Below are 22,267 nucleotides of genomic sequence, written 5' to 3'. Positions count from 1 at the left end.
TGTATGACAGCAGAAGAGCTCCCACAGGACACACTGGGTGTAGTGGCGTAAAACTCCAGATGTCCACAAATACAGAGAGCAGATCTTAATCTTAAGAAGTTGATTTCTGAAAGAGCTTATGGTCCTCATCTCTGATGATGATGATGATGATGGTACTTACTGACAGTCAAATCAGAGAATGATGAATGACATAATGAGTCTCTCTCTCTCTAATCTGCAGAGACTCATTACTGCAAGGCTGACATAATCATATTATTTACAACAAAATAAAAATTGCAAAAATTGTAGATGACATAGCACATTGAATATGTATATTGAAAACGTATATTAAGACAGGGCAGGCATGTAAATTGTAACATATTAATGACTATATATATAAAGTATGAATAAATGCAAAGGTGCTGTAATAAATGTGGCAAGTGCAGCACTATCACTTTTTACTGTCTATTAGACACACATTTACTTTTAGTGCCACTTTAATTCACAGTGTTTACTGAAAGTGAAACTATGATGAATGAGATGAATGTGTTCATGTATGCAGGTAGATCTCATCATATCAAACCTGTGTCTATTGCTCATTATCACTGTAATATAATTTGAGTTTGTGATAAACACATTTCCTCTTCCTGCTGAAAACTTAATTAGCTGCATTTCTATTGGATTACAGCTCTACACCACCAGCCAATCACAGGACAGAGAAAAATGACACAACAAATATAACCGCATGTGGGTTAATGATGGAGGGATTCATAAATATGTTATCATGATGCACATTATCACTTCTGGTGTCATCTTAGAGGCTGTTTACACTTGGCATTAACATGCGTTTTCGTCGATCGGATCACAAGTGGACGACGTTAATGCCAGGTGTAAACGGTGTTCAAAACGTTTTGAACGCATCCACTTTCGACCACTTTCAACCACATTCAGAGGTAGTCGAAACCACTTTCGATGGGATCGCTTTGGAGTTGCGGAACGCAATGTGGTTGAATGCGTTCGAACAGCCACACGCGACCGCCTTCTCTCCGCCCATTTTATCTAATCTGAGGTATTAAACACTAATTTTACGTCTTTTTTTTACTTCTGCCGTGAACATACGGTGAACAGCGCTATTTTTAGCCTTTCATTGATAAAACTACTGCGGGTGTTCTCCGTAGTTTCGTTTTGAAAGCGGGAAAGTTGCGCGATCCTATTTCATCAATTGCGCTGAAAATTCAGAGAAATCTCCAACAAATAAACGTACAAAACACTGTGCAGCATGTATACTTGCTAAACAAGCAGCGGGCTCCGACATAATATAAGTTTGCGTCCATAAAAACTCATAATTACTCCCGCTCGCGTTTGAATGACAGCAGAGAGACTCGCCCACCGTCTCACAGACCACCCCCTCACAGTATTCAGGACAGATGCGGTCGAAAGTGGACAAAAGAGACGGATTTAAATAGCAGGTGTAAACGTAATGTGTCTCTCTCGTCCACTTGTGATCCGATTGATGAAAACACATCTTAAAACCAAGTGTAACCAGCCCCATAGTATATAACCAATTATACAATATCAATAAACGCAACAGGACATTAAAGTATACAACAGATTTATTTAACCATAATATAATATAAGAAACTAAAAATAACAGTATTAGAAATATCAGTCCAATAAGGAAATTTGGTGTTACCCTTTTCAACTTTTTTACTGGCACACATTTAAATCTATGAAATTTGCAGTTTCACTTATCATGTAAGGAATAATTGACGACGAGCCGTTGAATTATAAGAAAATAATGCACAACCAAGGTGGTAATGCGGCAAGACGCTTGCCGTTACAATGTGGGTGTGCATTATTTTTGAATAATTAAGGAGTCAATTATTACGCATATACCACGGTTACCACAAACATTGCTCTGGTGCCTATTTTTAAGACATGTTAGATGTGTGGTTTACAAAAAAATAATCAACACCCGTGGAACATTTCTCAGCCAATCAGAATCAAGCATTCAACAGACCCGTGGTATAATGTTAAATAATATTATAACGTCAATCAACATCATTAAGACGTGATCGACCTGTCTATAAAATACACACAATCGTATTCAGACCAAACCTGCATTAATATAATCCAAGACTCCAACACACATTCAAGAAAAACACAGATGTGCTTAAAGCCTAAAGTCCTCTGGGCGTCAGATTCTTGACATTCTTTGATTTAACTGAACTGACCTGAGACCAGAATGAGAACATTTAAAGAGAGATTGGGACTTAATAGTCTCTACGATACACACACATGAGTAAATACATCACGTCACATGAAACAAACTTTACATTTAAATGAAACGGCAGCATCTGTTTTCAATCAAACTGTGAATCTGGAGTAAATTCCAGATGTGTTTCTAGGATTCTGAAGAATTCTGTCAATGACAAAGAAAAACAAATGAAACGGTTTGTAAAAAGGTGAGGCTAAGACCCATCTGAGATCTTGGTCGAACCGAAGAGAATATTTCCAGTGTGTATGTCTGTATGAAAGACGTGAAGAATGAAACTTCATTAGTGTCTGGCACTGCACTCAGACTCACACTAGAAAACACAGTGGCCCTTTGTTTCTAATGGATCCCACCGCAGACGACACATTTTAATACAGGGGAACCAGTTCTTATGGAGAAGATATGTGTGATCCAGACATGCTTAAAGGAAAATACCACAGTTTTTCAATAATTTACTATGTTCTTACCTTAACTTAGATGAATTAATACATACCTATCTTTTTTCAATGTGTGCACTTAATCTTTGTACAGCGCGTCGTGAATGTGTTAGCATGTAGCCTATCCTTAGGATCCAAACAGGGATTAATTTAGAAGCCATCAAACACTTCCATGTTTTCCCTATTTAAAGACTGTTACATGAGTAGTTACACGAGTAAGTATGGTGGCACAAAATAAAACGTGGTGATTTTTTAAGCGGATAAAAATGAGAACTATATTATATGGCGGAAGAGCACTTAGTTTGCAGCACTTCAACCTCTGGCGCAGTAACACCATCACTCCTTGAGCTCCTTCGAGTGCAGGATCTGCTGGCCGGAAGAAGATGTGCTTTACTGGAAGGATGAGTCAGTTAACAAAAACCTCTCACAGTGTCATCTTCATCTTACAGTCTAAACTAGAATGTCTATTGATTGCCTTTCGTTGGATCAGTGTGAAATAACCTTAACAGTCACTATTTATTTGGTGATTGATTAATCGCAATAAATCGTATACATAATAAAAGTTTGTGATTGCATAATTTATTTGTGTGTACTGTGTGTAATTAGTATGTAATAATAAAAAAGTAGGGCTTTTAAATGATTTATCACATACAAAACAATTTTTTCTTAAATTTAAGAATTTTTTTATTTTGTATGCGATTAATCGTTTGACAAGCCTAATATTTTTTTATTATTTACTGTATAATAATATGAAGCCCCTAACAAAAATAAAAAAATAATAATAATTCTAGTAAGCTCCTAAGAACACTTTATAAACCACTCTTAAAACACTACTAACAATATAGCAATAACTTGCGTTGGCAATAAGGTACTCACACTGCAAAAAATTATTTTCAAGAATAACATTTATTAGTATTTTTGTCATGTGTTTTGTATTTTTGTCAGTAAAAATATCTAAAAATTCTTAAATTAAGATGCCTTTTTGTTGATGAGCAAAACGACCCAAGAAATAAGTCAAATTTAAGTGATTTTGTGCATAAAACCAGCAAAAAAATCTGCCAATGGGGTAAGCAACAAAATCTTGAAAATTTTTCTTGAACACTAAATTCAAGAAAAATTTGCTTACCCTATTGGCAGATTTTTTTTGCTTGTTTTATGCACAAAATCACTTAAATTTTATATTTTTGGTCTAAAAACTAGATTTATTTATTGGGTCGTTTTGCTCATCAAGAAAAAGCATCTTAATTCAATAATTTTCAGATATTTTTACTGAAAACAAGACAAAAATACTAAGATTTTTTTTCTTGAAAATCATTTTTTGCAGTGTAGGCATGACACTAGCCAAGTTTCCATCCACTTGTCAATCGAATTATCTGAAGTTCGGTAAAAAAACGTATGCGAATAAAGCGGGTGAAAGTGTGTTTCCATCCAACGGCTTTAAAGCGAATAAAAACCTGTACGTAATGACGTCACATGCTGTTTTGCGATCAAATTGGTATATCGAATTGATTTGAGACATTTGAAGGTGTTTCCATTCATTTTCACACTGAATCGCACAATATTTAAGCAAACATTTGCGAACAAAGTTTTGCTAGACAAAATGGGTTGCGCCATACAAGTTATAAGTGCTTATGTGCCAGCTGAGCTGATAGCGACATATCAAGCTATAATAATAAGAAAATGACGTTAACATCAAATTGCTATGATTATGCAGATGCATGTAAATGCCCGACGACAACGGAGGCATTAACGTGAAATGATAGTCCGGATCAATGCTTTACGTAAATGAGAACGACAAATATCTTTCCTGAGCTGTTAATATTGGAAGCCAATGAAACTACGAGGGTTCTTTGGCTAAGGATCCATCTCATCAAGGTCGAATTTGCTTTTATTTTCCCTCTGGCACCGTTGCGAGATAACTCTCTTTTTTTAAACACATATCGCTGTTTGAGCACCTTACATTTACTCCGGAGGACGTCCCACGTCTTGTCATAACCATTGTTGGACATTTCCTTTGCGAGTTCCTAATAAATTATGGCATTTCTTAGATTTTTGCTATCTAAAATAGAGCTGTAATCGTGCCTTAAAAGTTAGGCCTGAAATAACCGGAGCCCGACAGAATGCAGCCCGAACCCGAAAGCACATTTAGATTGAAAGCTTTTTAAAAGCCCGAACCCGTTTACAGCCAGATATTATTTAAATGTGCGCACGCAAACAGCTTTTATCAAGAATGAGTAATTTACAAATGTTTTAACATTATATATTAATGACTAACTGGGCTACACGTCACTTGGAAGTTGAAACAAAGAAAAAAAAATAAGTCATCTGTATTCTGTAACTAACATCTCGTTCTTAATAGGCATATGCAATAAATTATAAATAGGCCAACATGCCAATAAAAACAATAATTTCTTAACGAATTAAATTAAGATAATACATTCTGAATAAGATGGTTATTTGAGAATAACGAAATTAAGATAAAGGTTCCGTGGGATTTGCTTCGGCATGCCAACATTAGTCTATATCCTCTGTCTAAATTATGTATTTAGTTAAACATTAAAAAACCTTTACTCACCATGATTAGGCTACATTTTTGTTGAGGAAATTATTAAATCCACTGTAAATGGCTTCAGCGTGGTCCTGCGCTTACTGATAGGGCATTCAGCAGGATTGAACTTGACCGCTCATTTACCGTGCAAAGGCGGAGCACGAGCCCGTTGAAAATGTTAGAAATGAAGCCCGAATCCGACCGAACCCATCGGGTTCGGGCAAAGATCTTCAGCTCTAAAATAGTCGTTATTTTCTCTGGTAAATTAAATTTTAAATGAATCTCGTCTCGTCGTGTGTCCACTTACATATGACTTTGTTGACACACGCCATGTGTGCCACCAGAGCGGACCTAAAACTTTTTCTTCTTTGTTTTGTGTGTGGGTTGCAACCATAAAATGACCTAAACCTTAATCGCAAATCATTATTTATTCGGCAAATAACGTTTCCATCAGCGTTTATCGCATAAGCCACATATCGATCAAGATAAAATCCGATGAGATCGAACGTATTTCTTTTGAGTCGATATTCATGAAATTCAATCGAATTTTACTGTTTCCATAAGGCATTTTTCATTCGATATCACTTAATTCGGATAAAAACATGTGGATGGAAACATGGCTACTAAGTGGAGTCAATGCAACCCCTTCAGTCATCATGACTTTTTCGCAATACAGCACTATCCTTGAGTACCTTATTGCTTTTTTAAATGGTACCACACAAATTTTAAAGCCAAAAATATGCACAAGTGCAACTTTTATAAAGTAAAATCACTAAAATCCCTCTTTCCACTAAAAAAATAGTCCCTGACTGACTGTGCTGCGCATTGATACACACAATCATTGAGTACAGCGTCATAGCTGTGGTTTATCATAAATAAATGACCAATCAGAACCAAGGACTGGAACTAGTTTTATAAAAACATTTCAAGTACACAGCAACACCCTAACAACCACTCACAACACTGATCACACAGTGCTGACAATGTTTTACACCACTGTGTGTTATATTAAAGACAGGACTGCAAACTTTCAAGATCAGCATGAGTATTTAAACCCAACGTGAGAGCAGCTGCGTATTTAATCTGTCACACTCCCAATTCACACAGACACGTTTCATCTGAATAACGCACAAAATAAATATTTACAAGTTAAAGCATTACATTAAAACAAGCAGTTTGTCCTCTAGATTGTGTTGACACTAAACCAGCAGACTCAAAAATCAGTCTAAAAAAGCTAAAGGTCCATCAGAAGTTGTGAGGTGACAAACGAGTCTGTTAGCTGTTAAAATAATCTACAACATGAAGAAATGTCCTTCATATTGGTCACATCTCTGAACTACACGTATGAGTGTGTAAACAAACACTGTGTTATGAAAAGTCACTCAGACATTATTAGCAGTTTATCATCTCTAATTAAAACCCACGGCAGTAACTTCAGCTGAGCTGTTATGCAAAAAACGTTTGCATATTATTCAACTAACTTATGTATCGACTGCACAACATGTCATGCAACTATTTCATTATGCAAATATACGGGAAGTATATCTGTATAGTGTTTTAAACTACATCTTTCATAAAAACCTTCCCACTTTATGGCCTAGTATGGATTTGTGTTATTGAGAGACTGAATATTTATAAATCTGTGGTCACACACAAGTCGTGTAATAACAGAAAGTTAAAACGTGCTTTAAAATCATGTCCTAACATATACACAACTATACCCAGCTGTGTAACGACAGTTTAACGTCATAAAAGTAGTAAATATTTATACTTCTAATGCCACGCATTTATAACTGCAAGAGTCGTAACGTTAGCGCGCGGCCAACGCCGCAGATTAGTGGCGTGTTTACGGTTTCATAGCATAAACCCGCAAATGTCGCGCGCGTGTGTGCGGTTTTACCTGCAGATGCTCCTGGAAGCGGATAGGTAGAATCTGCGTCATTCTGCTGCGCTGCCGGACAGATGCGTGTTGCGGTCCCGTTACACACCGATAATCCGCAAATCACTGTGTAGCTGCTCTCTCCAACTTTCTATTTTCTCACTCTCTCTCTTTCTCTTTAGCCGGTTTGTGCGTGAGCTGCGGGACAGATTCCTCCGCGGTGGGAAATAGATCCGCGCGCAGTAACACGCGTTATATGACCGCTGAACTCCTGACGCGATGTTAAGACGCACTTTAGCGAGCTGAATGACTGACAAACGCGTAAAATAAACGCGTTTGCTGGAGTGGAGAGCCACTGTTTGGGGTGTGCTGTGTGTCTCACCCCTCCGCTCAGAGAAACATGTGACAGCAGAACCCCCCACCCCTCATACTGGGGTCTATTTATGCACACTGAGGTCAACACAAACACAAAACAACATAATCACAACTAAAATTTAACGATAAGGTTTGGTCATTTGCAATAAAAAACAATAGTCAGTAAAAACTCATGACATTTTTGATTTTCTTTTATTCAAACAATTTTACACCAACACCAGTGCATTTATTTAATAACTATGACATATATATACTGTAACTGTCATTAAAACTAAAAAACATTAATGAAATATACTAAATTCAAAAGATATTAAGGAAAGTATATAGTACAAATGTCATCTTATAAATAATTAAAGTGTTTTGGATCATATACAGTATATGTGTGTTAGGGTCAGACTAGAGAGAGAGAGAGAGAGAGAGAGAGAGGGGGTGAGTGAGAGAGCTGATGAAGACATTAGGGCTGTACAGGGTGTAAGAGGTAGGTTGAGTGTTTCGACTGATTCTTACGGTCAATCAACAAAATGGGATTTTTCATATGATGTGAGATCATCTCCTGTAAACTGCCAAACAGCTGAAAGAAAGATATATTTTTACCAAATCAAGTATTTCGTTTTAACATTTATGTGCAAAGAAGCATTAAAGGGATAGTTCACCCCCCAAAAAAATCTGTTATCATTTACTCACTCTCAAATTGTTACAGACCTATATAAATTTATTTGTTCTGATGAACACGAAGGAAGATTTAAAGAATGTTTGTACTAGAAAACCGATCAGAGGCCCCATTGACTTCCATTGTGTTCTTTTTTCTACAATGGAAGTCAATGGGGCCTCTGATCAGTTTGGTTACAAATTTCCCTCAAAATATCTTCCTTCGTGTTCATCAGAACAAATGAATTTATGCAAGTTTGTAACAACATGAAAAAATTTTTAATTTTTGGGTGAACTATCCCTTTAAGAATCTGCTTATTTATATATAATTTGAACATAGACCATTGAAACATTTACTTCTTCTGACTTCTTTCCCTCTTTCCCCAATGCGTAGACCTGAGAGTCCTCCAGAAACCGAACGGGTATGTTATAGACGTTGTCATGAAAGAGGACGACCAGCGTGTAGGGTTGACCTTCATTCTTAGAATTACTGCACCTGACGAGAAATGTGCCGTCCTGTATGAAGACACACAAAACTGAGAATTTAGGTTCAATTAGCATCTATTTAATGTTTTGTCTGTGTTTATCCTAACACACTTTTGGGTGAAAAAATGCTGAAATATCATCCCAGATGTTTTAAAATCCTGAAAATAATTCTGCTTTGGGTGTTAAACCGTAGTTTATACGGTAGAAAGTTAGCATATAGTTATATCATATTTAGCTTGATTTTAGAACGACATGAGTACCTTATTTAACCTGAGAACTGTTTCCTCTGCAGTCTTGCGTTCACAAATCCCAGCAAACCACTGCCTGTCCTGAAGCCCCGCCTCCTGCTCATGATAGCCAATAAGTTACTGAATTAAGTGACATCACAACTGAAAACTATCACAAAATCATAACACGCTTCATTCATCAAACACTTAATTCTCTGTTAATTGTTAATAACATATTATTACAAAAAGTGTTACATTCAATTCAGTGTCATAATATATTTTAAGAAAAGATTTACTAAATAATTTACACAGTGATTGTCTTTTACTCCGGAGACCCATGGCGGCCAATGACTTCTCTTCAGAGAGGCGCAAATTCAAAATATGTGTTTGGTGCGTCGTGTGTGGCTCGTCGTGTCAAAATATGTGTTCGGTGCGTAATGTGAACCTATGTGCATCCAACCCAGTATCACGAAATTATGTACCTATAGACAGTTTCATCGGACGCACGTGCGCTGACGCGATACACGTCTGGATCCGAACTTTACTTCCATTTTCTTTATTTTAATGGTCTGACTAGTTGCTAACTGATCTCTTGAACAAATGCCTCATCGAAAATAACAAATGTTTTGGTTTCCTAGGTAATCTACATGTTGTTTTTTGCTTGTTTTATAAATAAACTACGTTTAAAGAACTTTGTTGTTATTTATTTTTAGCGGAGTTTACCGGAAAGTACGTAAGGACCACAACAGCTGCTTGTTTATGTTGTTACTGCTGAAACCGTCTATAGTCACGTAAATTTGTGATTCTTTTCCGAGACAATGTCACGTTTTTCCGCGTCTTTCCGTGACCTTTCACGTATTTATGTTTACTTGTCATTGTCACGTATTGGTTACTCAACTGTTTTGTCCTATTTTCTTACCATTATCGCTTTGGTTTAGGGTTGGAACGCCAGGCGACAATGGTTTAAAAAGACTCACAAATTTACGTGATTATAGGTACATGGTTGGTGCATCATGTGCCTGCTTAAAAGGGTTTATGATAAAAGAGACGCTCACGTTCACAAAATACCCACAAGACACTAATTTAACACTAAACTTTGATTACGCATGAGATTATGCAAGTATCTGGCAAACGCAAGCATCTCTTTTATCATAAACCCCTTTGAAGCGTCTGCAGCAGGCACGTATTTTGACATGATGAGCCACACACATGATGGGCTAGATACATGTTTTGACAAGCTTCGCATCGTGCGCCCTCAAAAAAAGAAGTCACCGGCCGTCACTGTAGTAAAATTGTAGTTTAACTTGTGTACCTGTGCAAAACCTTGTGTGGTGGGTTTCATTCCAAAAGAGGGCGCTGTAGGAAATGAAAAGACAGACTTGCACAAATTCTAGTTGATACACTTATTCATAATGGGGCGGTTTCCCGGACAGGGATTACACTAGTCCTAGACTTAAACAGTTTTAAGAGCTCTCCAAACTGAAAACAACTTGCACTTACATATCTTAAAATACATCAGTGCCCTTTGTTTTACCTCAAAATGCACACAGGTAATGTTTTTAGTAAGGCATGTTTGTTAAAACTAATTATATTTCCTAATTAAACGAAGGCCTAGTTCTGGATTAAGCTAATCCTGGTCCGGGAAACCGCCCCATTAAGTACTTTAATGGTAAAGCCAGTGAACAGTATGATGGACACATTATTATAACTATTTTATTGCTATATTTTCTTAAAATATTTTGTGGGCATATTAATTCTGCTTCGTGTGACAGGTGTAGGTAAAGCTCAAAAACCAAGCAAGAGGAAAAATAAATCTTCTTACCTGCGGAGTCCATACTTGGAGGTAAAGGGGGGCTAAAATGACACAAAACATTGAATTTGCGTCAAAGATGTAAAAATCTTGTGTTTGCAAATTGAGTTTGAAGGTAACTGGATTTCAGTTTGCACCTGGGTTTGGGTTCTTTCATGATATGGATGGGAGGAGCCGGTTTATGAGTCGGTACAGCAGGGGGCAGCTGGCCTGAAATTGTGGAGCGTTTCATCTCTGACGGTAGAACTGAAAGATCAAACAGGACACATCTATCACATCTGTATATTTATTCACACAAACATTAACACTTACTTTTTTAAACAATCAATTAAATTAATACATTGAGATTTTATCGAGGTATGAGAACCAGAAGTGCGTAAGTGACATTTTGGTTAAAATGGAGATTGATGAGCTCTTTCTGCTGCCAAAAGTGAATATTTAATCAATTTGGAGTTATAAAAGATTGTAATTAGTATATAAAGCCTGATAAAACCAAAACTGATGGTTCTGGCCCTCCTGTAAAGTTGGTAAAACCTCATTTACGCCCCTCTGGTTCTCACCCCTTGATATGGCAATCATTTAATTCTTTAAATAGTAATTCATATAGAGAAAACACTGGTTTTATATATGATCCTAAAGCACACCTCTAATAAGAATATCTGTAAAAATAAAAAATGCCCTTCCTTTGTTTTTTATGCCTCCAAAACCCCATGCAAATGTTTTAGGCACAAAATGGTCCCCCGCTCAAGTTATTCAACAGAGAAACTGACTAACCTTTATTCAGGCCATCGCCGCTCAGAAGTGAACTCTGAAGAAACCCACAAACATATCAGTCGTCTCTCCAGATAATAAAATCTTAATGTAAACACAAAACTGGAAAAAGATGTGATGCTAGAACTACTTACAGACTTGGCTCTGGGAACAGGTGGTTTCATGCTGTTGATTAAAAAAACATCATTGTGTAATAAACCGCACGATTCATGATTGAAAAATGTGTGTCTGTGTAGTAATAATGCACACATGAAACACGCTTACATTGGTGGTGGAGGGTCTCGCACGACACTTTTAGGGATCGCTGACATACGAGCAGGGCTTCGGGGTACAGGAGGGAAGTCTAATCACAAAAAATATCCCTTACAATAACTCACAATGTCACTGTGTCACCTGTCATGTGTGTGTGAAGCACTGACCTGCGACAGGTTCCAGATATGTGTCATCATCCTAACAAAACAAACCAAACACAGTAAAAAAGGGCATATTTGTAATCTGAAATTGAACGTTTACTATATTTTTACGTATCATGCTCACCTGGCCTTCATTTGGGTCTAAGTAAACATCTAGAAAGTAAAAAGTTACAGTAACTAAAAGTGGGCACCTATAAGGCAAAATCCACTTTTACAAAGTATAAATGTGTGAACACAACCACCCTAAAAATGAAAAAATAATAATAATAACCCATTAAACCAAAGCAGTCTCATTAGACATGCAGCTTTGATTCTCTTGTTAATGTGATGTCACACTGATAAATCGCTACCCATGGCCACTGACTGACAGTCCTGCATTAGCATAGTTTACATTGTCTCAGACTGTATAGACTGTAACCCTTTAAGTTATTATCATGAACTGAATAGTACAAATATTATTATAATTTGAAGAGTTTGATGCATGTCGTTTTTAAATTACCTTCATCCTGTGGTACTGTCGGTGGAGGGCCCATGGGTTTCTTACACTGAGCCTTTCTACCAGGTTTGTCCTTTCGTATTACCTCAGGAGCTAATGACAAAAACATAACGCTTTTATAATGTACTGTACACTGTAAAAAATTGCTGTAAAAAACGGGGAATTTTGGACAGTAATTTACCGTTTCTCATAAATACAGTTGAATACTGTAAATAAACATTAATATGACAAACAAAATAATAACAGCAAGCTCCTGTTCAGTCTTACGGGATAATACAGTATTTTTTGGTTTGGTCAGGCATGTCAGACATGTGACGAGCTCATCTGCAACCATGAGTAAAACTGATTTAACTACACTGTTTTTCTGCATTTTATTATACGAGAAGGAAGCAGAATTAAAGACTATCCATCCATTTTCACTCCGATTGTGACCCTACCAGCACTGAGACGGACGACGAATTCACTTGTTTTTTACTCCTCGCCTGTATATCAAGGTAAGCACAAACTGAACAGAGTCTGTGTTTCTAAGTGAAATAATTGACAAAATGTTATATATATTTGCTTATTTTTGAAATATTTCTAAAAACGATTTATTTGATTTTGACATATTTAGGGCAGATTGTTAAACGAATTGGCAACTAGCTATATAGGTTAAATACAAATAAAGATGCTAATGTTAATTTGCAATCTAATCAAATGTCTGACTGACGTGTGATTATCTATTGATATTTTTTAAAATCTACATGAGGGATTGGGCTCTGTTTCACCATTTGTTTGTATCTTTTTTCAATGTGTGCACTTTTAATCTTTGTACAGTGCCTCGTGAATGTGTTAGCATTTAGCCTAGTCCCATTCATTCCTATGGCTCCAAACAGGGATGAATTTAGAAGCCACCAAACACTTGCATGTTTTCCCTATTTAAAGACTGTTACATGAGTAGTTACACAAGTAAGTTTGGCACAAAATAAAACTTTTGTTTGGAGCCATTGGAATGATTGGGGCTAGGCTAAACGCTACATTCACGAGGCACTGTAAAAGATGAAGTGCACGCATTGAAAAAAGATAGGGCTGTATTAATTTGTCTAAGTTGAGGTAAGAACATAGTAAAATATTGAAAACGGCTAGTCCAAGGCTGATACTGCTGGGTAAGTGTAACACTAAGGTATGGAGTATAAAACAATAAAACAGTAGGCCTATAGAAAAGTCTTTCAGTCTGTCTAAAAAATCTCTTTCTGTAATTAATATCATTAGCTTTTCTAAGTAATGGATTTGTAGCAGTATAATATCTGAGTTTTTTGGGACATTAACTATAATTGTTGTCTGCATCAGTTGCTGGTGATGAAGTAACATTTGGAGGTTGGATGATCAGCAGTGAAAACATCATCATCTGTGAAGGCAAGATGAAGCTGCGAGGACACTGGAGTTTGTTCAAAGGTAAATCCTCTACTAGCTGTTCAAGAATGTCACATTGAGTTAAATTAGTGTCTCTTTCTTTTTTGTAAATTGACTTTAATTGCATTAGGTCTTTTAAATAGTAAGTCGAAGTTTAAGCTAGCATGTGCATATAGACATAACACTGGGTTTTGGCCAAATTTGTTGTCATGCTACATGTTTTTGAATAAAGTATTTCTCTCTCATTACTGCCAGAATGGCAACAACCAGAATATTTATACTGTGAATGCAGTTGGTTTTATCTGTCTTCATTGCAATTAATCTTTGCTTCTCTCATTGTACTTTGTAGATGCTTAATTGGTGTGAACCCTAAGAGGTGAACAAAAGCCAGGCAGGTGAAGGTGTCCGAGAAGACAGGAAAGCTTGTCCAGAAAAACGCAGCAACTGTTAATCCCCATGTGACCACCCTCATCAAAAACTTCATGGACTTTGAGTGGCTTTCACATTGTATTCTGCAGTGTTGTGATATTTATGTGACATCACAGCATTATGTTTTATTCAGCCCAGTCTCATTAGTGAGGCAGAAACTGACATTTAAGAATGCACTGAATTTTGTTATATTTAATAAAAACAGTGTTTTATCATCATCCTTTGTTTGAGAATTTTTTTGCAAGCAATTTTAAGTGTTTATTTTAAAATTACATTTTAACAATGCTAGAAAAATCACATTCTACAGTATAAATAACAGCAGGAACCCTAAAATAACAGTATAATGCATCCAAACATCTGACAGTATTATACTGTGCAGCTCCCTTTTTTTACAGTACTGTCTCGTAATATTTGTACAGTAAAAAACTGTTGTTGTAAATTACAGTAGGTAATCTGTAAAATTACAACTATATGCTGGCAAATCTAGCTGCCAGTATATTACTGTAATTTAACAGTGAAATTTTTTACAGTGTATGATAAATATATATATATATATATATATATATATAATATACAGCTTTATAAGAGATATATGGTAGGTTATTTATTTATATAATAGTCTTACGTTTGCTATTATTGGGGTCAATGTAAAACTCTTCTGGGTCATGTGGTGGTTCTGGCTTCTAGAAAAAAAGAAATCAAGTTAAAGCTTTATGGTGCTCAATTTTAAACAAACACATTGGGGTGTTTCTCACAAAATTAGACTTATGAGGTGTCATGAAACAAAAAAAGTAAATGCAAAGTAAGAGTAGCAAAATAAGAAGAGATTACAAACATTTCCTTATGTACTATTTTGCACATGATTTCAAATGACATCATACAAACCAATTTTGTTGTTTTTTCCACATTTAAGGGGAAAATTTTCATTGCCGCAACTTGTCCATGACTGGATTTGGGTTCTTTGACATGGAAATATTTGTAATTAAAAAAATCTAAAAAATGAAAAGCTTCAGTGCATGAAACATTTACAGTAAAGAAACATGTGGTATTTGGTGATCATTGGTAAATGTAGAGACAATAATAAGGAATATAAATGTGTCCAAGACCAATTTTCTCATCCTCCGCAACAATTTTGAATAATTGTTTAAGCCCTCATTCAAAAAAATAGTTGGAAGGGACATAATTGATTGTGACACTCAAGATGGCTACCAGGTAAGCAGTTCTTATTTTTATCTCCAGACAGATAAAAGTTGAAATTTTGTTTGTCATATAGTACCTAGACAACTTTTTAGTTCTCATTACCGAAACATGAGTTTGTAAATGCATATATTTAATGTAATATCATGTTGCGGTAATGATAATTTTTGATAATGATAATCTAAAAAATGTAAATAATTCTAGGGATGCATCGATACCGATACTGGTATCGGGTATCGGCCTCGATACCACATATTCTAAAGTACTCGTACTCGTTAAAAGTCCCCCGATACCAGGGATCGATACCACGGTCTGAGAAATGTCTATGTTTGAGTGGAGTGTAAGGGGTTAATGCCTCTTGTGTTGTCCAAAGAGGCAGAGTTTACAACAAACTGGAAAACTAGTCACTTGTTTTTTTGTTAAATTATATGACTAAAGCTGTTACCTGTAAATTTTAATCATGTTTTTTATTAAGTACTCAGTATCGGTATCGGCAAGTACTGAAATGCAAGTACTCGTACTCGTACTCGTATTCCAAAAAAGTGGTATCGGCGCATCCCTAAATAATTCTGTAGGAAATATTTTTTAAATCCTCTAAAAATAATGGTTATAGTAAGTTCAGACCTTAATCTTATATGTGCAAAAAAAAAAATTGGCTTCAAGGGCTTTTTAAAAATTCTGATGCTGGACACCTTCTAAATCTGGATTTCGTGAGAATCACCCATTAATGTTTGTACAGTTCCTAATGGGTCGTACAAACCAAACGCGAATTCAACGATTTGCGCAAGTACATTATATACATAGTCAATGCAAAGAAGCAAATTGTTGCGAGCTTGTGCACGGCGATGTGAATGAAGTGCACCTCAAACATGTCTTTGCACAAGTTGAAAATATTCAACACAAGCAAAACCTTTGCATGACACAAAGTTAAATCCGCGAGTAATCTACATCGAGGAACGAGAAATGTGATGCTTTGAATTTGGTGTGAACGCAGCATAACAGTTACATTTCTCAGGCACTTTTCAACATACTGATACAGTACAGTATTAATGCTAAGGGTGTATTAACAGATGATATATCTCGGCTTTAAGCGCAACACCGTTGTGGCAGGTGTATTACCGTGCTTTTGCCTGCATGCGGCACCTTGGCGGGTCGTGGCGGTGGCGCTGCCTGACGTTTGGAAATAAAAGGGTTTGGGGTTCTGTCTGGACAACCTACACATACGTCACATAAATAAAAAAAAAACTGTATTACAAATACCAAATCACTATAAACAGACAGCAAATTATGAAGTATAATAAAACGACCACAGAAACAGAGAGACAGACAGACATATGCATTATCAGTAAGCACTACCCAGGTAAACGTTTTCCTCTATTTGACGAGGTTGGACCTTTGAAGGAAGAAGTTCACATGGTGGAGGCTCATACGTATCTCCTTCTCCATCATCCTGCAGACACAAGATGATTGTGAAAACCTAGCTAAATTTTAGCAGTGTGATTTTATTGTTTTCTACACGAAATCATCCTATATAATGTTATGAACATTCAGTGAAAATATAAACTTGCTATCTTTAAAGGAAAACACCACCGTTTTACAATATTTTACTATGTTCTTACCTCAACTTAGACAAATTAATACATACCTATCTTTTTTCAATGCATGCACTTAATCTTTGAACAGCGCGTCATGAATGTGTTAGCATTTAGCCTAGCCCCATTCATTCCTTAGGATCCAAACAGGGATGAATTTAGAAGCCACCAAACACTTCCATGTTTTCCCTATTTAAAGACATGAGTAGTTACACAAGTAAGTATGGTGGCACAAAATAAAACGTGGCGATTTTTTAAGCGGATAAAAATGAGAACTACTGTATAACTCTGCGCGCAGTAACATCATCACTCCTCACTACTTCTCCTTGCGCTCAAACTTTTGAAGTGCTGCAAACTACATGCTCCTCCGCCATACAATATAGTTCTCATTTTTATCTGCTTAAAAAAATTGCCACGTTTTATTTTGTGCCACCATACTTACTCGTGTAACAGTCTTTAAATAGGGAAAACATGGAAGTGTTTGGTGGCTTCTACATTCATCCCTGTTTGGATCCTAAGGAATGAATGGGGCTAGGCTAAATGCTAACACATTCACGTCACGCTGTACAAAAATAAAGTGCACGCATTGAATAAAGATAGGTATGTATTAATTTTTCTAAGTTGAGGTAAGAACATAGTAAAATATTCAAAAACAGTGGTGTTTTCCTTTAATATTGAATATTGAGTAAAGTCATGTCAAAGATTGAAATCAAACTCTAATGCGCCAGATCTCATCATTAGATTATAAGACTTTAACTTGGAGAGTCACATTGCACGTTTCTGCACAACTTATTGGATTTTGTTTAGCATGTTTTGTTTGTTCGACTGGTTACATGAGTACAGCTGTTGCGTGTTAACAACATACATCATACAGTGATGTCATGAACGTGTTTCATAAGCATTTATCCATGAGCAGGTACAGTAAAGGGAAGTGATAAGACTGATCCTGGTTACACATAACAGGAAGTAAAATCAATACAGCCGTTCCCACCCTTTCATTAACCTTGAACATGTGCATGTGTGTGTTAGGCGAACAGAAGGGGTTTTGTGTGCAATACTTACAAATTCCTCTTCTGGCCAGCCGTATCCAGAACTATTATCTATGAAATATTTAATCGAACGAGTGGAAATCATGGCAAACAAAACACACAAATTAATGTTAAGTGAATCAAGCAGACTAACACAATAGTGAACAATCATTTGTTTATTTAAAGTTAAATTAGGACTGTAAACATAAAATGTGTTTTGACATCCTAAAACTAGTTTGTGTTTTTATTAAAAAATCTGGGTCATTTACCTGTTCTCCTGGGTGGGGCAGGTGGTCCACTGTGTCTATACCGAAAATAAATTACATTAAACACATAAAATGGACTGAAACTGGAATTTTTTTTGTTTATGGACATGCAACTTTAGTACTTACAGTACAGATGTTTTTAGCTTCCCAAATAAACTCTACAAATGCAGAACAAATCATCGTCAGTTATATACTTTATTACTGTTTTTTTGTTTTGTCAAAAGTCTGAGACAAGTTTTTTTATTTCATTAAATTGAGTTATGAAAGAGCAAAAACATATACATTGAGATGCTATAATATGCACAAACTCCTACACAGACACAGGGTTCCCACACCTTAGTTAACTTCAAATTCAAGGACCTTTCAGGGACTTTCCAGGTTCAATACCCTCAAATTCAAGGACTAAATGTGGGGACACATTTCAAGTGAGAGCAAGGTTACATCGTGTAACCTTTAAAGATACATTGTTACAGTTCCCTTTCAAGGGAACTCGCGCTGCGTCACTGTAATGACACTTTGGGGACGCCTCCAGGGGTAAGTGCGACTGAATGTGTATATCAAATTCAACCAATGGTGAGGCTTAACGACAAAGACAGGGTGACACAGGAGCCAGGAAGTATATCGCTTTCTGAAATATTGCCAAAGACGGCGTTACAGGGACACAGGAAGTATGGCAAGGGAGACGCAGCGTCTCATTCCCTTCTCAGGGAACAACAAATACATACCTAACCCGAGATTTCGAGTTTTCATGTCTCAAACACAACTATGCAAAAAAGCATTTTGATATGAATCAACATTTGCAAACAGAAGATATAAGCATTTAAAGGGAACAGTTTAGCACTTGTGATTAAAAAGTCTGGAATTTATAATCCTATACTACACAGGGAATAATATGGATTTTTTTCAGAAAACTTCTTGCATAAGACAGATCTGGGGCACCATTCACTTCCATAGCAGGAAACAATAATACTATGAAAGTGAATGGTGCCCCAGATCTTTTCAGAATATCTTCATTTGTTTTGAGCAGAACAAAGAAATTCATACAGGTTTCGAACAACTTAAGGGTAAGTAAATGATAACAGAATTACATTTTTTTGGTGAACTATCCCTTTAACTTGGTGTGGTTAGTAAAATATTAGGTAATGATGTAAGTTCAAGAAAATATGGTGTAGAATTGTTTTATCTTGATGCAACTTTTGGCAACATGTGATTCATATGAAGTAACACTTCGTTGCTTTTGTTTAACATAGCCGGACCACAAGCGCTTATCTTACACACAGACACAGACAGACAGACAGACAGAGACAGGTGAATGTGTCTTTGTCACAAGAAAACAAGCACTTCTCTTATATCTCACTTGACCACAGATCTTACAGACGAGTTTACAGTAAAACAGTTTCTTCCATAAAGATCTGTTGTGCTCGGAGTCACTTAACAACTGTATTTCCAAACTTTTGCAACATCTAAACACCTTTGAGATACTGTTAGCAGATATACATGAAATACATGAAAAGATTACTGAGTTCTGCTTTTTTCTACTTTTTTTTCAAAAAAGTCTCCATCTGTTCTTTATATAATGTCATTGATGTGGGCTGTATGAGAAACAACTGAAGTGATTCCACTTTCTTATAGTCCTTCAAACAGGATTAATATTTATTTGGTAAGGACATCATGTAAAACTATAAAAAGTTGTGCCATCTCAAAAATATTAACAGCACATGTATTGAGTTATAAGAGTGAGATAGATAAAGGGAAGCTGAAACGTTGCCATTTTCCGGCTTTTATCAGATCAAACCTTCTGTTGCAACAGACACAAAACAATGTGGCGCTTTATTCTATGTTAATGAAGAGCTTATAACTCTTTAACAGACTAGTAAATAGTGAAATAAACCACTATAAAATTACAATAACACAACTTATACGATACACATATTGACATATTCTACATAATCCATTTTAAATATTGAAATATATTCCCACTGTAGATTATAATATCAACATACTGTACAAACAAATGCCTATAACATCTGAAACAAACTCAAACCGCTTCATTCATAAACACCTGCAGTGCAAGCCTATATACACAAAGCACCCAAAAACCAAACCTTACTCTAACTCGTGTATGTTTATTTACTGTAAACTCATTAAATAAAATCAAATAAATGGCAAAATATATAATAGTACATTACCATGATGAATGCGGTCTTGAGTTCATCAGGAAAATTTCCGCTGTGAGGTCTGAATGCAAATCTCCCAGAACTTTGTATATGAGTCCAGTAAGTAGCGTGCGGGAGGTGTGTGTATCTCTTTGTGTATTTGCATAGCAGGTGGATGGTTAATGCCTGGTAAAAACAGAGAGACCTTCAGCACGCTCGACCAGCGATGATGTCTGACCACAGACCAAGCAACGCTAGGAAAGAAGAAGTATTATTAAACCTTCAGAGGAACAGAATACACGAGAACGCTCATCCGATCAGACTGCACATTAAATACATAAAAAATACATTAAACCATAGCAGAACTAAAGAGACAGACAGAAGGTAAATTGTAAATAATTCTCACTCTCACTGGTGTTTTATTTCTCATTCAGCTGTGGTCCATGGCTGTAAACCCAGTAAAGAGTTCCTGAGCTCTGCCATTGATGGCAGTATTATTTGTGCACGGATCATCACACAGTCCAGTCTCAAAAGTCAACATTTTAAATGATTTTTATATAAGATCATCATGATGTGTAGCTTACTGACATTGCTATCATTGCTTTTACATTATCAGATCTTTTACATAACCAGCATGGGCAAATATATTCTCTTCTAACCACCTTATGGACTTAGTTAATTGTTTTTAAGATAAATGTAACTGAAATAGTTTACCCAGTCTTGATTTGTGCTCATGATATTCCAAACCCATACATTTTACTTTCTTCTATGAAACACAAAAGATGATTTCAATGCAGATCCTGGAGCATGCACCTAAGCCCCCTGTACACTTAAGTCACAGACAGAAGTGTAGGACACTGTGGAAATAACAAAAAAGTATTGCGTATACGGTTATAGCTTGTAAATCTTTACTGGCAAGGTTTTAATCCTTCTCTCAAGGCATTTAAAGGTTTAATCGAGTGGTGACATTGTGAATTGCAATCAACGGCTCAGTTCACATCTCACCGCTCCTTTTTGAAACGCATAGTGAAGCTACACTAGCCGTCACAGGACAAATGTCATCATCAGAGACAAAGTAGTAACAAAACTCGCTCTGTAGGGCAGTTTGTCCTTTTGTATATATATAAAAAAAAACTCACTATAAGATCATAAAAACAATACAGTTCATTATGTGAGGTCTTTATACGCCACATAATATAGTTATGTATATTATATTGCATTTCTGTCAAGAGATCTTTCTACAAGTTACACAATGCACCTTTAAATGGTATGTATGCTTTGAAGAATCTTGTTACCTGCACATACTTCCTTCTGTGATATTGTGTTTATCTGTCTTCCTGCGTGTGCTGATGATGGGTTGGCCTGACACTTGATAGGTCACGAGGAAATATCACAAATATTTTTGTGTCACAAAAAAAGCCACAGAGAAGATTTTGTTCAGAATAACACTGCAACGCAATGAACCCCAACGCTGTTCTTGTCATCTGTTTTCTGGTTGGCACAATAAGCTGTTTAACAACAGGCACGGAGGGTTTAAATCTAGTTTCTTTTTAAAATTATTGTAATCACTTGAGGTATTTTGACAAGCCAAAACAAGTATCAAAACAAGATTCTGAATACTCTAAAGAAGACATTTCTTGGTTAAACACTACAGAATCTGTAGATGTTTAAAATTCTCACCCTTTTTCTTTTTTTAAATTTGCAGTTCAACAACACTAGTAAAAAACATACTAGGAAAAAAACCTTCATGGCTTTTTTAGTCAGGAGGAAAAAATCCTAGGAGGGAAAAAACCTCCTAGCTGATTCTATAGAGAATATACAAACGCAATAAGCCCCGCGAAGCACTGGGTTACCAGTGCATTT

At 36.2% G+C, this 22,267-nt stretch overlaps 2 protein-coding genes and 1 long non-coding RNA gene across 5 annotated transcripts in view; 1 reads left to right on the top strand and 2 right to left on the bottom strand.

Annotated features, from left to right (window-relative positions):
* The window catches only part of cltcl1 (clathrin, heavy chain-like 1), a 33,865-nt gene extending 26,347 nt beyond the window's left edge, over positions 1-7,518 (bottom strand). For both annotated transcript variants that reach the window (XM_065248318.2, XM_065248319.2), the window contains exon 1: positions 7,140-7,518. In XM_065248318.2, the coding sequence (XP_065104390.1) occupies positions 7,140-7,181 (42 nt within the window). In that variant the 5' untranslated portion in view covers positions 7,182-7,518. The remainder of the gene's footprint in view (positions 1-7,139) is intronic.
* A 148-nt stretch (positions 7,519-7,666) lies between these two features.
* On the bottom strand, positions 7,667-20,737 carry LOC135730404 (B-cell linker protein). The gene is made up of 19 exons (XM_065248317.2): positions 20,438-20,737; positions 18,375-18,406; positions 18,252-18,286; positions 18,017-18,054; positions 16,719-16,812; positions 16,482-16,576; positions 14,791-14,848; positions 12,348-12,437; positions 11,973-12,001; positions 11,855-11,885; positions 11,700-11,778; positions 11,570-11,600; positions 11,439-11,472; positions 10,802-10,910; positions 10,677-10,708; positions 10,167-10,210; positions 8,888-8,971; positions 8,499-8,657; positions 7,667-8,064 (listed from the first exon to the last, which is right to left on the bottom strand). The coding sequence occupies exons 1-19, from the start codon at positions 20,438-20,440 to the stop codon at positions 7,948-7,950; spliced, it is 1,194 nt and encodes a 397-aa protein (XP_065104389.1). The 5' UTR covers positions 20,441-20,737; the 3' UTR covers positions 7,667-7,947.
* LOC135729982 (uncharacterized) lies at positions 12,510-14,692 on the top strand. Of its 2 annotated transcripts, none has more exons than XR_010525826.2 (3): positions 12,510-12,838; positions 13,674-13,778; positions 14,086-14,692. It is a non-coding gene; the product is annotated as an uncharacterized lncRNA (long non-coding RNA). The 2 variants fall into 2 exon arrangements; XR_012337860.1 differs by lacking the exon at positions 12,510-12,838 and adding an exon at positions 13,456-13,489.
* Positions 20,738-22,267: the final 1,530 nt, after the last annotated feature.

The sequence above is a fragment of the Paramisgurnus dabryanus genome, chromosome 11 (genome assembly GCF_030506205.2).
Source record: "Paramisgurnus dabryanus chromosome 11, PD_genome_1.1, whole genome shotgun sequence".
In the NCBI taxonomy this organism is placed as follows: Eukaryota; Metazoa; Chordata; class Actinopteri; order Cypriniformes; family Cobitidae; genus Paramisgurnus; species Paramisgurnus dabryanus.
The sequence above is the reverse complement of the archived record's forward strand: the minus strand, read 5'-3'. Positions and strand labels throughout refer to the sequence as shown.

Bases quoted from the DNA above. Each gene is read 5' to 3' on its own strand.
- LOC135730404 (XM_065248317.2), bottom strand. The intron at 11,473-11,569 runs GTAAGTAGTTCT...GGGTTTCTTCAG, and splicing joins CTGTTCCCAGAGCCAAGTCT to AGTTCACTTCTGAGCGGCGA. The intron at 8,972-10,166 runs GTACACAAGTTA...TATCATGAGCAG, and splicing joins CCACACAAGGTTTTGCACAG to GAGGCGGGGCTTCAGGACAG.